Source organism: Nycticebus coucang, chromosome 16 (genome assembly GCF_027406575.1).
Source record: "Nycticebus coucang isolate mNycCou1 chromosome 16, mNycCou1.pri, whole genome shotgun sequence".
Lineage (NCBI taxonomy): Eukaryota > Metazoa > Chordata > Mammalia > Primates > Lorisidae > Nycticebus > Nycticebus coucang.
This window is the reverse complement of record NC_069795.1, coordinates 2,759,639-2,774,905: the sequence shown is the minus strand read 5'-3', so window position 1 is coordinate 2,774,905 and position 15,267 is coordinate 2,759,639. Positions and strand designations below refer to the sequence as shown.

The window sequence follows — 15,267 nt, the reverse complement described above, 5'->3', positions numbered from 1 at the left end:
TGGATTCTGTTGGAGATCTCCCTGAGTGATTTCATTTACTTTCGTGGTTCCAGGTATCTCATATATACTGATGGTTCCTAACCCTAAATTGCTAACCCAGCTCGTTCCTACTTTCAGCTCACATGTGCCCTGCTAGCCCAGCATCTCCATCTGCACTTCACACTCGGAGACCAAGAGTGACTTCATTTCTAACCCCCAAAACCTGTTCTCTGGTGCTGCTTCTCCTCTGCCGCTTGTGCTGTCTTCTTTACTTTGCATCCACTCACCTAGCCAGATACATGAGATTGTCCCAGGCTCCTGTCTCCAACTCATGCTTTAACCTGGCCTACATCCATTGTCCCTGAATCCTACTTCCTTCACCTCCTAAAATATTCCTTTCTGATCGTAGGACTCTTTATGTCTCCTCGACATCTGTTCCTGGTTACTCCCTAACATCTCCTTAACTCCATCTGTGTCCTCCACAAACCAACTAAGGGGCATTTACCTAAAACAAATTTGATCGTGTCATCACCTTCCTTGAAATTCAGGGTCTGCAGGTCACAAGCTATCCTCAGCCTGAGCCCCTATGTGTCTGCTTCGTGCTCCATCCATTGGACAGTCATGGTTCTTGGTATACAGGATGTCATCCATTTCTCACCTCTCTGCCTCTGCTTTTCCTGTTACTTTGCAAAGAATCCCACCCTTTCTTCACTTCCAGCTTTCAAATCAGCATCATTTGTTCTAAAAAGCCTTCCCTAGCATCTCACCTTCACTGGTCTAGGATTCGGAAACATCCAGTACATCTGTGTTGTGGCACTAAGCTGTGTTGCTTACTTAGTACGAGCACATCCAACCATGCGAGATGGCCTGGTAGTGCCCAAGAACAGACTGGATGCAATACATGTGAGGCAGAGGTAGACAGACAGAGGCTGTGCTCAAGCCCCTTCGGTGAGCAGGCCTAGGTTCTGCAGGTGCTGAGATGATGTGGGCCCTGAGGCCAGTCTTACACCAGTGCTGCGGGGCCTTCCTGGTTAGGACCCACCATGTCCAGGGTTACCTTACACCTCTTGTTTACCACAATATCATGCTTGGAGTATAGTGGGCTTTCAAAATATAACTTTGCAGAGTGACTACCACAGAAAGTGATAATGGGAGAAGAAAAAAACAGTCTGTGCTGCAGCTGTGCTATGCCCTATCAAAATAGAAATGCAAATTTGGAAATAACTTGGCCTGACATTTGACTCTCATTAACAGTCTCACATTTTTTCGTATCTTATCTTAGGCACAGGAAAGGAAATCTGAGATTTTACTGAAATATGTAGCTGTCCCTCAGCAGTGTATAGACAGGGCTTTGTAATTTTGAAAACAAATTAGAAATTTGGAACTGCTTAAAGTAATGATATTGCTCTTGTGCTTTAACTGTTCATGTTGAGTAGTTAAATACAGTCATGAAATAATCACTGTCCATGGTTTTAGTTCATGGGGGCTCATTTGTCTCAATTTATTCATGCATTCATATGTGCAGCAAACATTTGTGGAGCACCATCTGTGGGCTATTATTAATATGTATACTACTCTTGGCACTAGGAATACAGTAAAGAACAAAATAGTCCCTGCTTGTCTTATCGGTTCTGCGATATTAAACGTTTAACATCTACTAAAATTAGAATGCTTCTTAAAACTAGCCTCGTGACAGTTTGATTTGTATTACTGCTCTCTTTAGTGGCATATAAACCAACAGTACATCTTACAGTTGATGGTATCTTAGATTCCATGTAGGAGATTGAAGAAATAAGTGTGGTTTTTTTTTTTCATACTGATGGGCTTAGAGCTCTCTTTACCAAAGAGTCATAATAAATAGGAACTGTAGATATTTTGACACCAGGGTCGATTAGACTGTTATGTTACACTTTACCACCCTCTCAAATGGCTCCTGCCCTCATTTTATGGTGAGAGTAGCTGTTAGATTTGCTCATTTCAAAACTTACTGGTATTTAACAGGTACACATGTCTACCTTCATGTTCATCTCGTTCATTTTGAAAGAACTAAACCTATACTGCACTGTCAGAAACTTAGTTGTATTAAGTTTTAAAATTTCTTCCCAAGAGGAAAACATTGATTAAGAAATAATCAATGTACTTTGCCTTTAAGAGTTTTGGGGGGGTTTTTTGTTTGTTTGTTTTTTGAGACAGAGTCTCAAGCTGTCACTCTGGGTAGAGTGCCATGGTGTCATAGCTCACAGCAACCTCCAACTCCTGGGCTTAAGCGATTCTCTTGCCTCAGCCTCCCAAGTAGCTGGGACTACAGGCGCCTGCCACAATGCCCAGCTATTTTTTTTAGTTGTATTTATCATTGTTGTTTGGCAGGCCCAGTTGGATTTGAACTCACCAGCTCTGGTATATGGTGCTGTAGCCCCTGAGCTACAGATGCCAAACCAAGCCTTTCAGAGTTTTGAAAGTAATTCAGTAATGAGCACTTCTCTCTTTCAGGTTGAATGCTTCAAAAATTGGTGCCTTGTTTTTACCAACTAAATTCCTAGCGGCAAACAAATGATGTAATACATATATGCATGTGTGTTTTAAAAGGGGGAAAAAACTTTGATAGGCACTGGGAAGAAAAAGCAAGGCAGGTATTGTAGTAATATACAGTGGGTGAATAGTGCTGTACTATACGGTGCTTCTCATACCTGTTCTTGATTTTCACCCTAACCATAAACCCTACACATGTTCTATTTAAGGGAACTGAACCCCAAAGGTTAGTTGACAGTTTTCTGATACTGAATACTTGTCAGTAGCACGCTGGGGCCTAGACAAGAATCAGTTTCCACCCTGTTTTGCTGCCTCCTAGAGAAGACATGGTCAATATTTTCTCTTGCCCAGCTCCCCTTCTTTCCATTGTCCAGAATCCATTGGCCCTCTGTGCTGAAATTTGCTGTTTTTTTTTTTTATTACAGAAACCTGTTAGCACATCATTATATCTTTGTTATCCTTTGCCTATAGTAGAAGTGAGTTGTCCAAAAATATTGGGCATATCACATTATCCCTCTTTTTTTGTTTTTGTTTTTTTTTGTTTTTTAAGACAGAGTCTCTGTTGCCTAGGTAGCGTGCAGTGGTGTTGTCATTGCTCCCTGCAGCCTCAAACTCCCTGGGCTCAAGCAATTTTCCTGCCTCAAGACTCCTGAGTAGCTAGGATTACAGGTGCGTGCCAGCAAGCTCAGCTAATTTTTCTATTTTTGCATAGATGGAGTCTTGTTCTTGCTTAGACTGGATTATCCCCTACTTAACTGAACCTTACAGATAAGAACCATGTGGAGATAAATGTACACAATGCTGGCCGGACACGGTGGCTCACACCTGTGATTCTAGCATTTGGGAGGCCAAGGCAGGTGGATTGCTTGAGCTCACAGGTTCGAGAGCAGCCTGAGCCAGAGTAAGACCTCATCTCTAAAAATAGCAGGGTGCTGTGCTTCACCTGTAATCCAGCTACTTGGGAGGCTGAGGTGAAAGAATTGCTTGAGCCCAAGAGTTTGAGGTTGCTGTGACCTATGATACCACGGCACTGTACCATGATGTCATAGTTGTCTCTGTCTCAAAAAAAAAATTTATACAATGCTATTCTTTAAAGTGAGTAAGGCCGGAATCCAGGATGTGCTGCCATTTGGGCGGCACAAAAAAATCATACACACAGCTATGATTTTTTTGTACTACATGTATCTGTGCTGTAAAAACACAGGAAAGATCTGGAAAAATTGCTAATGAGACATGTATTTGGGGAGGAGATTGGGTTCAGAAGACATTGAGCATGGCTAACTCATGGCTATAACTTGGGTAGTGGCATATGGGTTCTTTGCAATAAAAAGGCGCTTTTGTTGTAGTAGTTAGGACTCTTCTTCAGTTGCAACTTGACAAAACATCCGCACCACATTAGTTTGGGAAGCTGGAGTAAAGCACAGCTTTGTGCAGAGCTCTGCTGCTGGCTGCACTGCAGACTGGAGAATGTCTGCCTTCTCACACAGCTCCCTTGTGTGCTGAGGTGGCGAAGCGCCGGAACAAACAGGTGCTCGCTTCAGTCCAGTAGGAGAAAGTGGAGGAACTCCTAAAGCCTGAGCCTCACAGAGGCCAAGGGGATTCCTGCTGATTTGGTCAAAGCCCAGATTCTGCCCTTGGAGTGAGGTGAGCCCCACCCAAAGACACAGCTTTCCTCCCTGCCCTGCTGGAGGTGGAGAGGATTGCAGGGAACAACAGTTAATTGTCCAGAACGGGAATGCCCCGTACCTGACCTCAGTAATCTGTATCCTTAAATCCTCTTTTTGCTTTTAAGTTGATTAATGTTCATGCTTTTCTAGTTACATAATTATGAAGAGGTTTTCTTTTTTAAAACCAAAGACAATAACAGTGTGGTGTCACTTTAGTAATCACCTACACTCTTTTTTCTTCTTTTTATTATAGAATATTTCTTTTTTTTTTTTTTTTTTTGAGACAGTCCACTATGTCGCCCTGGGTAGAGTGCCATGGCATCACAGCTCACAGCAACCTCAAACTCTTGAGCTTAAGCGATTCTCTTGCCTCAGCCTCCCAAGTATCTGGGATTATAGGCGCCCACCACAATGCCCGGCTATTTTTTGGTTGCAGTTGTCATTTGGTTTTTTTTTGTTTTTGGCCGGGGCTAGGTTTGAACCCGCCACTTCCAGCATGCGGGACCAGCGCCCTACTCCTTGAGCCACAGGCACTGCCCTGTCCTTGTTTTAGCAGGCCCTGGCCGCAAACCTGCCAGGTTCGGTGTTTGTGGCCGGTGCCCTACTCACTGAGCTACGGGCGCCGCCTATTACAGAATATTTCAAATTTATTCAGTGTGCACTCCTGGCTATGCTTCAGCATTCACTGATGCCTGGCCAGTTGGCCTCATCTACCAATTCCCTCCTCCTGGGCTGGTTATTGTAAACCAGGTCCTAGACCCCTCATTTTTTTCTAGATATTGCAGGGACCTCAGGGTGTATCTCTGAAAGATAAGGATTTTTTAAATAACTTAAAGTGGTCTGTTGAGCCAGGTTTGAGTACCATGGTCTGGAGCCACACCCAAAAGCCTTGAGTAGACTTATTTTATTTTATTTTGCAACAGAGTCTCACTTTGTAGCTCCTTGGTAGAGTGCATGGCATCATAGCTCACAGCAACCTCAAACTCTTGGGCTTAAGTGATTGTCTTGCCTCAGCCTCCCCAGTAACTAGGACTACAGGCGCCCGCCACAAGGTCTGGCTATTTTTTGTTGCAGTTGTCGTTGTTTAGCTGGCCAGGGCTGGGTTCTAACCCGCCACCCTCGGTGTATGTACCTGGCACCATAACCAATGTGCTACAGCACCAAGCCAACTTTTCTTCTTTTAAAACATTGATTATTATGTGATTATTACACCTTTAAAAAAAATCCTTCCTAAGTCAAAATATCTGTTAGTTTTTCTCATGGTCTCAGAAATGTCTTTTATGACAAAATATGTCTATTCTGTCTTTTAAGACAGAATCCAAACAAGACGCACTTTTTGAATTTAGTTGATGTGTCTGCTAAGGCTCTTGCATATAGTAAGAGTTCTTACCCATTTTTTCCATGCAGTTTGTCAGAGGTATGGAGATTGGTGCTTAAGAGTTGTACTTATTTAGGGTTTTGCTGACTGCATCCCACTGTCTCATTTAACATGTTCTTCTGTCCTCTGTATCTCCTTTTAACTAGCATTGATAGTTAGATTTCATACAATTTAGAGTGTTTTTTTACTTTTGTTTTTATAAGAACACTTACTGAGCGGGTTAGTGATGAGTTCTTCCTGTTGTGTTATCTAAGTATCTAGTGAACAGTTGTGTGTGCAAGCTAAGGATTAACCAGGTATGGGTTTGGGTATTGTCGGTCTGACCCATCCATTTTCAAGTTTCTCTGTATCTTTTCATCTGAGCAGCCATTGATGATCCTTGCCCAGATCCTATAGCAGCCATTGATGATCCTTGCCCCGTAGGGATATATGCAGTCATTGAACACAATTAGAGCTATGTGGAGGTCACAGAGACAAAACAAGTTCCTGCAGTCAGCTGGCTGGCTCTGGTGGAGTTTATCACTCATACTATACTTACGTTATCAATGGGAAGATCCCAGGTGTGACTTGCTTGTAACAAGCTGGGAGGAAAACCCATCCGTACATCCTCTGTGCAACTCCTAAAGGAAACATACGTTAACAAACCAGTCTTACAATAGTTTCTGTTATCTTGTTTTTAAATGGGAAACTATCACAAGAGAATCAAAATGTACCTTTATAAAATTATTGATATGAGAAAAGCCTTTAATAACTGACTTGGAAAGCGGTATCTGTAAACTAGGGTGATCTCACTCTGAATACACTAAATAAACTTCGGTCCAGCAAAAGGGGTCTTTTGTGGCTTTTTAATCATCATTTGGACTTTTGAGATCATACCAATTCCAAATATTGTTTGCATTCATCTAGTTCATCCTCTTTTGCTGCTCCAGAAGATTTCTCTGGTACCTCCTAATAAGACATGACGTGCGGGCTCTGTTTGCTTTCTGACCACATAGTCTGTAGGTTTGGAAATTCCAAGAGTGTATCCTTGCCTTATCACTTTGTAATTCCTTAATGTCACTCAACAAGTATTTCTTGACGCCTGCAGCATCCAAGAGACCAGGCTGAGTGAGACTGGTGGCCTCATGGTAGCTGCCAGAGGCAGAGGCAGAGGCAGAGCCCTGGTGCAGCAGAGTTAGAGCAAGGCCAGCCCCACTGGTCTGCTCACTACAGACCACAGTTGGCCCAGTAAATGGCAGCCACTTGTAATCACATTCTGGGATCCTTATAAGGGTCATTTTTGCAGAGATATTTCTTAGTTGTATCAGTTTCCCCAGGGGCTTTCCTTGTCCTTTGACATATCCAGAGATCCCCAGTCCTCAGCCTGGCTGACTTCCAGTCCCTTGGGGATGGGTGTGCCAGTCTCTGGGGGTTCCAGGCGATTTGAGCAAATTCAGCATCTTTTGTAGTGTTTGTAGTTTTATTTCCCAAGACCAGTGAAAACATTAGTGTGCAGGAGAAATGAGTTTTAAGCAAGGAGGTGCTTGAGGGGAACAGATTCTGTAAATGGCCACTTCATTCGTTAATTTTTTGTTGTGATGACATTTGCTTCCTCATGTAGCTCAGATGATGGGGCCATGGCCCCACACAGCCCTCCCCTGCGAAGTTGTAATGATAAGGAAGCATGTACTTCAAATTTTTAAAAAGACATCTACAGATGAAAGAGAATTAAAATGTATAAAGTTGGACAATTAGGTTTGCATACTTACCCTAGAAAAGGTACTTTAAAGGGTGGGGTAGGCACTTGGGTCCTTGCAAATTTCCCAAAGAGTAGTGATACTCAGCAATGATGTATGTTACATTTTTGTGCAATGAGTTCCTGAACTTAATTGTCTGACCCTGTATATGGTTATTTTTCACCACTTCTGGGGCACTTCTAAACTTTAAAAGAAGAAATACTTAGATTCTAAAATAAGATTTTTGTGCTGTTTTGCCCTCCAGGAGGTTTCAGTCAAGAAGAACTCCTAAAGATATGGAAAGGGCTTTTCCACTGCATGTGGGTACAAGATGAACCCCTCCTGCAGGTAACACGCAGTTCCCTTTGTCCTTTTTCTGGATTTTTTGTAACTGATGGATAAGAGAGACTTAATCGGCTCAGCACCTGTAGCTCAAGTGGCTAAGCAGCCACATACACTAGAGCTCGCAGGTTCAAATCCAGCCCAGGCCTGCCAAACAACAATGACAACTACAACCAAAAAATAGCCAGGCATTGTGGCAGGCTCCTGTAGTTCCAGCTACTTGAGAGGCTGACGCAAGAGAATCACTTGGGCCCAGCAGTTTGAGGTTGCTGTGAGCTGTGATGCCACAGCACTCTACCCAGGGTGACAGCTGGAGGCTCTGTCTCAAAAAAAAAGACTTAATCGCTTCATACATTTTAACATATTGAAAATCAGTGCTTCTGGGAGTCATTTTTTTCACCTTTTGTCCATTTAGAAAGGACTGCAGTGTCACAGCACTTATTTTATCTTTTCAAATAAAAGGAAGGGTATACATAAATTACACATTTATTATTTCTATCACAATTTTATAGGTTCCATGGTAGGTTTTACATTACTTATTTTAAAGTTAGTGTTTCATCTGTGGTCAGAAGTACCATGGCAGGAGTGCTAGTGTTAGCATCTGTGACACGGGACAAGGCAGCTGCCTCCCTGGGCTTCCGGTTCTGGGCAGAGCAGCTGACGTCTTTCACACTTGGAGCTCATTCAAACTTCACAGCTTCTTAGAACCTGGCCTTCTCCGTCTCTGCTGGGTGTGCTGTGCACCACCGCCAAAACTAAGGCTAACATAGTGCCTCTCCCTTGTTAAAAGCTTGTTTGGGATGTGTGAGAGCAGATGATCTGCTTTGGCTGGAATAACCCTTAAGGTGCCACCGGCCTCTGAGGCCTACAGAATCTCCTGGGCAGGTCTCACTTTTCAGGGCATTACTGTCCAGTCTTGCTCCTCCCAAGACATGATAACTTGTTCTGATTTATTATTTTTTCTCTACTGAATGTATCTTGAGTAGGATTTCAAGGCAAAATATTATTAGATTCCATTCAGCACTGAACATACATCAGCTTTAGTGGAAGAAGAAAGTTGATGAACAGGAACCTCATTTTCAACAGGAGGGAAACAGGCCAGGTGAGGGGTGACAGAGACTGGTGAGGATCGTCCTTTCCCGTGACGCTGCTCATGCCGCTTTCTCCTCCGGAGCAAGCTGCCACACCCAGCAGCCTTGCTTCTCTGAGTAGGGACAACCTACAGGGGGTTTGGCCTTTGCAGTCCACCCTGTCTCTGACCAAGCCAGGGAGAGGGGACATTTCAATTCTGTGGGGTCACGATCATAATGTGTAACCATCGGTGTCAACCCTGCTGCCCTTCGTGTTTCTTGTGATTTCAGGGATTAGGGGAGAATCCCAATTGAAGTTACAGTTTACGAGCCTAGAAATGACAACTAATTATAGTTCATTTGAACCAATAACAAGAGATGCTTTTTCTTTTTTTTTTTTTTTTGAGACAGAGTCTCTGTCACCCTGGGTAGAGTGTCGTGACGTCATAGCTTACAGCACCCTCAAACTCTTGGGCTCAAGCAAGCCTCTTGCCTCAGCCTCCAAGTACCTGAGACTACAGGTGTCCACCACAACACCAGGCTAGTTTTTCCATTTTTAGTAGAGACAGGGTCTTATTCCTGCCCAGGCTGGTCTCAAACTTCTCACATGTGAGAAGTGTGGCATCACAGCTCACAGCAACCTCAAACAACTGGGCCCAAGGGATTCTCTTGCCTCAGCCTCTCAAGTAGCTGGAACAACAGGTGCCCGCCACAAGGCCTGGCTATTTTTTGGTTGTAGTACTAGGATTACAGGCTTGTGTCCAGTCTAGAGATGCTTTTGTAAACACGCAGCTAAAATAGTTCTCAGAGACATCAAGTTAGCATGATAATCCACAAAAATTGGGGGTTTTACATTTGGTAAGATTCAGATATACAAGTATGTGCTTATTGGTAGAAGTGGCCCTGAGAACAAGACCCACAAAGACAGGAGAAGGCGCAAGCCCTGGTGCTTTGTCACCACATAATAACCCTGTGTTTTTCCCCAACCCCCGCCCCCTTTGCAGGAGGAGCTAGCGAACACGATTGCCCAACTCGTCCACGTTGTTAACAACTCAGAGGCTCGTAAGTGCTGCTGTTCCTGCGATTTTCAAAGCTTCCATGCTTCTCAGACTTGCTTGCTTGCCTAGGAAATCTCATCAGCATTCTCTCTTCTGCTGCCTTTTAAGTTTCAGTTTCTGAGACCCTAGTTTAATGTGAACCTGGTACTAATACTGTGTAGGCACTAGGCAACTAGCTGTTCCTGTATTTGAAAACTTGAATGTTGGCTTAGTAAGAGGGTAACAGAGTTGTCTTTTGGAGATGATATTTGCCATCTCAAAGAGTTCAAAAAAATGGTTTTAGAAATAGCATATCACTTCTCAGCCTTTTGGCCAAGATCAAGTGTAGAAGTAGCTGCCCTCCAAAATCTCCAAATTCAGAGTTACTGAAACACTTTGAGAGGTCAGCTGTCCAGGTGCCAGCATGTTCAGTAACCTCTGGATGCCAGGTTTGTGCTCCAAGACTAGGGCTGTCACTGGCAATAAACTATCAAGTAACTCCTCTCTACCAGGAAGAAATGGCAATGGGAGAAATTAAGACATTTCTGAGTCCAGCCTTGATCACTTACAAAAGGAAGAAAAAAACAGCAGAGTTAGCTTATTCTGCCTAGCACCTCTCAGAACAAAACCATCCTTATGACTTTAGTATCCCCCAGTGGTTCTCTGAATAATGGACAAAATTCTACTCATGTAGTACAGATTTGCATATAACAGGAAAGAATGGGGCACAAAGATCTAAGCCAAAGAGAAATCAACATATGGAGGAAGGACCCATACAAGGGGATCAGGGCATTTCATTGTAAAAGAAAATGGCCTTACAGTGGGTAAAGAAAAGTGCCCAGAGAGCATTCTGATTGAAAAGTAAGATATTAACAGGATTCCTGTCTTATAAAAATGTGGTTTTATTTAAATATAAAATACATTATTGAGCATATGACTCGTGTAACACAGTGGTTATGGCACCAGCCACTACACCGAGCCTGGCGGGTTTGAGCCCAGCTGGCCCAACTAAAGAACAATGACAACGACAACTGCAACAACAACAGCAACAAACAGCTGGGAGTTGTGGCAGGTGCCTGTAGTCCCAGCTACTTGGGAAGCTGAGGCAAGAAAATCACTTAAAGCCAAGAGTTTGAGGTTACTGTGAGCTGTGGTACCATGGCAATCTACTGAGGGTGACATAGTAAGACTCTGTCTCAAAAAAAAAAAAAATTATTGAGCATATTTGCTTATTGGCCAAATGTTCTGGCTGCCCAAGAATTCTTGGAAAAAATAGATAATGAATAATACAAATCTGTTTCTCTTCACTGTTTTCTTGCTGTGTGGTGAGATGTTAACATGGAACCCAAACATTCAGAGTCTTTTGTTCACTGCAGAGCACCTGTTCATTCAGACCTTTTGGCAAACCATGAATCGAGAATGGAAGGGGATAGACAGGCTGCGCCTGGACAAATACTATATGGTAAGATCTGCAGCTGTCGTCCACATTGACTGCAAAAGCGCATGTGAAGAAAAGAATGTTCTGACTCTGAAAAGAATGTGAATGGCTCAGCAGCTAGGGCACCAGTCACATGCACCAGGGCTGGCGGGTTTGAATCCAGCCCAGGCCTGCCAAACAACAATGGCAACTACAACCAAAAAATAGCCAGGCGTTGTGGCAGGCGCCTGTAGTCCCAGCTACTTGGGAGGCTGAGGCAAGAGAATCGCTTAAGCCTAAGAGTTGTGAGCTGTGACGCTATGGCACTCTACTGAGGGCAACATAATAAAACTCTGTCTCCAAAAAAAAGAAAAAGAAAAGAATGTTCCTCATCTTAAAAAGAGTGGAAAGAGGGCAGCGCCCATTGCACAGTGGTTAAGGCGCCAGCCACATACACCCAGGCTGGTGGGTTCGAACCCAGCCTGGGCCTGCTAAAACAACAATGAAAACTGCAAGAAAAAAATAGCCAGGCGTTGTGGCGGGCACCTGTAGTCCCAGCTACTGGGGAGGTTGAAGCAAGAGAATCACTTAAGCCCAAGAGTTTGACGTTGCTGTGAGCTGTGATGCCACAGCACTCTACCCAGGGCAACATAAACAGAGTGGAAAGGTTTATTTGTGAAGCAAAACAGGGTCCAGTCTTAGTGTGATGGAAGAGGCGTGCTCACTGTGTTCGACTGCCCTGGGGGTCGTGTCTGCTTTGGCTTTTCCAGCTGTTGGCATGAGTGGGAATCTAGAAGTTAATTGTGGTTATTGTGGTTATTTTTTCACTTTGGGGATCCAAGCTGTACCAGTTCCCTTGATCTCATTCTGCTAAACTGATTAATTTTTCTTCCCTTCCTTTTTGTAACTGATACTGTCTGTCCTCAGCTGATCCGTCTAGTCCTGAGGCAGTCCTTTGAAGTTCTGAAGCGAGATGGCTGGGAAGAAAGGTTGGTCCACTACTTAAATAACATTTGGCGGCCTTGCATCTTAGAGGGCACTAGCATATTTCCCGAACTTTTGAGTTACTCACAAACAGGACTGGCCTGCACTGTGCCCCTGCTCTGTAGAGGAGCACATGGGAGTTAGCAGACTGGGCAGCAGGTCACGCTGATTTAAGTGCTGTTGGTTTAGCCTGGCATTGATGTTGATGCAATGCCAGCATTGGGCTGAACGTTTCTGTTTTCTCTCAGTGTACTGTAAGAACCACATATGTTTTTTTTCTTCAGCCGAATCAAGCTTTTCCTAGACGTCTTGATGAAGGAGATCCTCTGTCCTGAGAGCCAGTCTCCTAATGCAGTGAGGTTCCACTTCATTGATATTTATCTGGACGAGCTCTCCAAAGTCGGGGGGAAGGAGGTGAGCAGCAGGGGCAGCGGTGGAGACGCTGCCGCTCCGAGTCATCAGGGATAGTAGTGGCATAAATCGCTTCACCCCTCCTGGGACATGCCCTAAGTTACTGGCAGAACCTGTAAACAGACCTGTATGAACTGGGGATGTGTGTAGCAGCCTACAGAGTCCCATAAAGAATTCCATGATACGGAGAAATGCCTGAGGGGGGTGTTCTCCGAGCCGGGCGGACAGGACAGTGCTGGTAGCACTGGGTGGCTTTCTCCTGTTACTACACTAACGTACTGAGTGACCAGAGGATGGTCCTGACTTTGAGCCTGGCTCTAGGCTTCTGTGATTCTGTGACACTCCCTGTGGGGTCAGCCTGTGAGACAAACATTACTTATCTGGGTCAACTTATGTGATAAAGTCAAATGATTCCTTTTTCAAGGACATGTCAAAAAGAGAAAAAGCTCTGTTTCTCATTCTTCTCCTTTTATTTCTTAATTACAGCTTTTAGCAGATCAGAATCTCAAGTTTATTGATCCATTCTGCAAAATCGCTGCCAAAACTAAGGAGTAAGTTGTTCACCCAGGGGTCTCCCTGCTGCCTCAGGGTGGGGGTGTTCCTGCTGTGAAGCACGGCGCAGGCTCCCAGGGTGATTATCCAAAGCCGAGAACAGCCAGAGTTTTCATTCCCGTCAGCGAAACGTTAGAAGCTTAGACTATAATTTGGGGCTTCTTCACTCAGTCATTCCAAGAATGTCCTCCCACGAAGAGGTGTGTCCATTGCCCTCAGTCAGGTGGCACATGGCAGTTCCTCCAAGCTGTGGTTGACGGCAGAGTGTTGTCCGGGACACGACACTTGCTGGGAGTTGAGGGCCCCGGGTACCAGGCAGACCAGAGTGACGTGTGTGGGGCTTCCCTCTGTACCCGTCACCAAGGCCAGAGCAACTGTTCTCATCTGCTCTGTGCTGTGCTCTGTCCTCAGCCAGACATTGGTGCAGACTATCGCAAGGGGTGTTTTTGAAGCCATTGTAGACCAATCTCCTTTTCTACCTGAAGAGACGGTGGAGGAACAAAAGACAAAAGTGGGTGACAGTCCCCTCCCTGAGGAAGAGGCAGCTGCAAATGAGACGGCCTGGAGAAAAGCCGCCAGCAGAAAGAAGGCAGGTGAGAGGCTCTCCGCCGCTGATGGAGCTCCACGGACACACCTGCGCCCTGCCTGGGGCCGGGCAGGCATGCAGATGGGCACCACCTCGCCGCCCCGAGGAGGGGGGAAAGGGAACAGCTGCCTAAACTCGGGACACCCACGACACGTCATGTGTGTCTTGTGCTCATTTCTGTGCTTCCTAGGACTTTGGGGCTTCCCTTGAGGATTTGACTGTTGTCGCTGCTGTTGCTCTGGAGGTTTTCATATGCTTTGTGCTGTGGGATGTGTTTGAACACCCTGGTGTGGCCTCATTCCCACAGGGGACATGCACTTGCTTCTGCCTTTCTCAGCCCATAGGTCCTTTCACAGTTTGGTTTGGTTTGGTTTTTCTGGGCATTTAGTGCCCAGTGTGGGCTGACACCATCCTGCTACCATTGTGCGCTTCTGTGGCGTGAGTGCTGAAAGTGGGGGGCCCCTCCAAGCCTCCACAGCAATTTCTGGCCCCTCGATTGGCAAAATGCGGTAAATGGATAGGTCATAGTTGGTGCTGCTTTTGAAATGTTATGTAGCTATTAAGAAGCAAAGTTATCAAAAACTAATGACCAACAGAAATATAATAATTTCGGGCGGCACCTGTGGCTCAGTGAGTAGGGTGCTGGCCCCATATGCCGAGGGTGGCGAGTTCAAACCCAGCCCCACCCAAACTACAACAAAAAAATAGCCCGGCATTGTGGCGGGCACCTGTAGTCCCAGCTGCTTGGGAGGCTGAGGCAAGAGAATCACTTGAGCCCAAGAGTTAGAGGTTGCTGTGAGCCGTGTGATGCCACAGCACTCTACCCGACGGCAGTACAGTGAGACTCTGTCTCTACAAAAAAAAAAAGAAGAAGAAGAAAGAAATATAATAATTTCTTTATAAAGATAGGACAGAGGATGGGGCCTGTGGCTCAGGAGTAGGGCACCGGCCCCATATTCCAGAGATGGTGGGTTCATACCCAGCCCAGCCAAAAACTGCAAAAAAACAGGTAGGACAGAGAAAATTTGGTTTTAATGTTTATATGTGCCTTCAAAAATCTGGCGGGATGGACCGAATATTAATAGCCAGAGATGGCAGAAGTCTGGGTGATTTCTGTTCTCTTTCTGCTTTTCTCTATTTTCTAATTTTTCTACAGTGTTTATATATTATGATCTGGAAAAAGAAAAAGAATCTTTAAGAAAAAGGAAATAGGCAAGGCGCAGTGGCTCACACCTGTAATCCTAGCACTCTGGGAGGCCAAGGCAGGTGGATTGCCTGAGCTTCCAAGTTTGAGATCAGCCCAAGACAGAGTGAGACCCCATCTGTAAAAGTATCCGGGCATTGTGGCGGGCGCCTGTAGTCCCAGTTACTTGGGAAGCTGAGGCAAGATAATCGCTTAAGCCCAAGAGTTTGAGGTTGCTGTGAGCTATGATGTTATGGCACTCTACCAGGGGCAACATAGTGAGACTCTGTCTCAAAAAGAAAAAAGAAATAATTTTAATTTTAAATTCAGTATAGATGAGCGAATTTTGTACAGGCATGGGAGTGGTAGTCTTCAGGATCTTCCTGCTCCCCACATTTCTGTCAGTCTGACTAGACG

General features: G+C 44.8%; 1 protein-coding gene across 3 annotated transcripts in view; it reads left to right on the top strand.

Annotated features, from left to right (window-relative positions):
- The window catches only part of RRP1B (ribosomal RNA processing 1B), a 30,077-nt gene that overhangs the window by 1,504 nt on the left and 13,306 nt on the right, over positions 1–15,267 (top strand). For 2 of the 3 annotated variants that reach the window (XM_053565010.1, XM_053565009.1), the window contains exons 2-8: positions 7,534–7,616; positions 9,685–9,742; positions 11,094–11,179; positions 12,062–12,123; positions 12,403–12,532; positions 13,016–13,080; positions 13,493–13,674. In XM_053565010.1, the coding sequence (XP_053420985.1) occupies positions 7,534–7,616; positions 9,685–9,742; positions 11,094–11,179; positions 12,062–12,123; positions 12,403–12,532; positions 13,016–13,080; positions 13,493–13,674 (666 nt within the window). The remainder of the gene's footprint in view (positions 1–7,533; positions 7,617–9,684; positions 9,743–11,093; positions 11,180–12,061; positions 12,124–12,402; positions 12,533–13,015; positions 13,081–13,492; positions 13,675–15,267) is intronic. The other variant, XM_053565011.1, reaches the window with a different exon arrangement.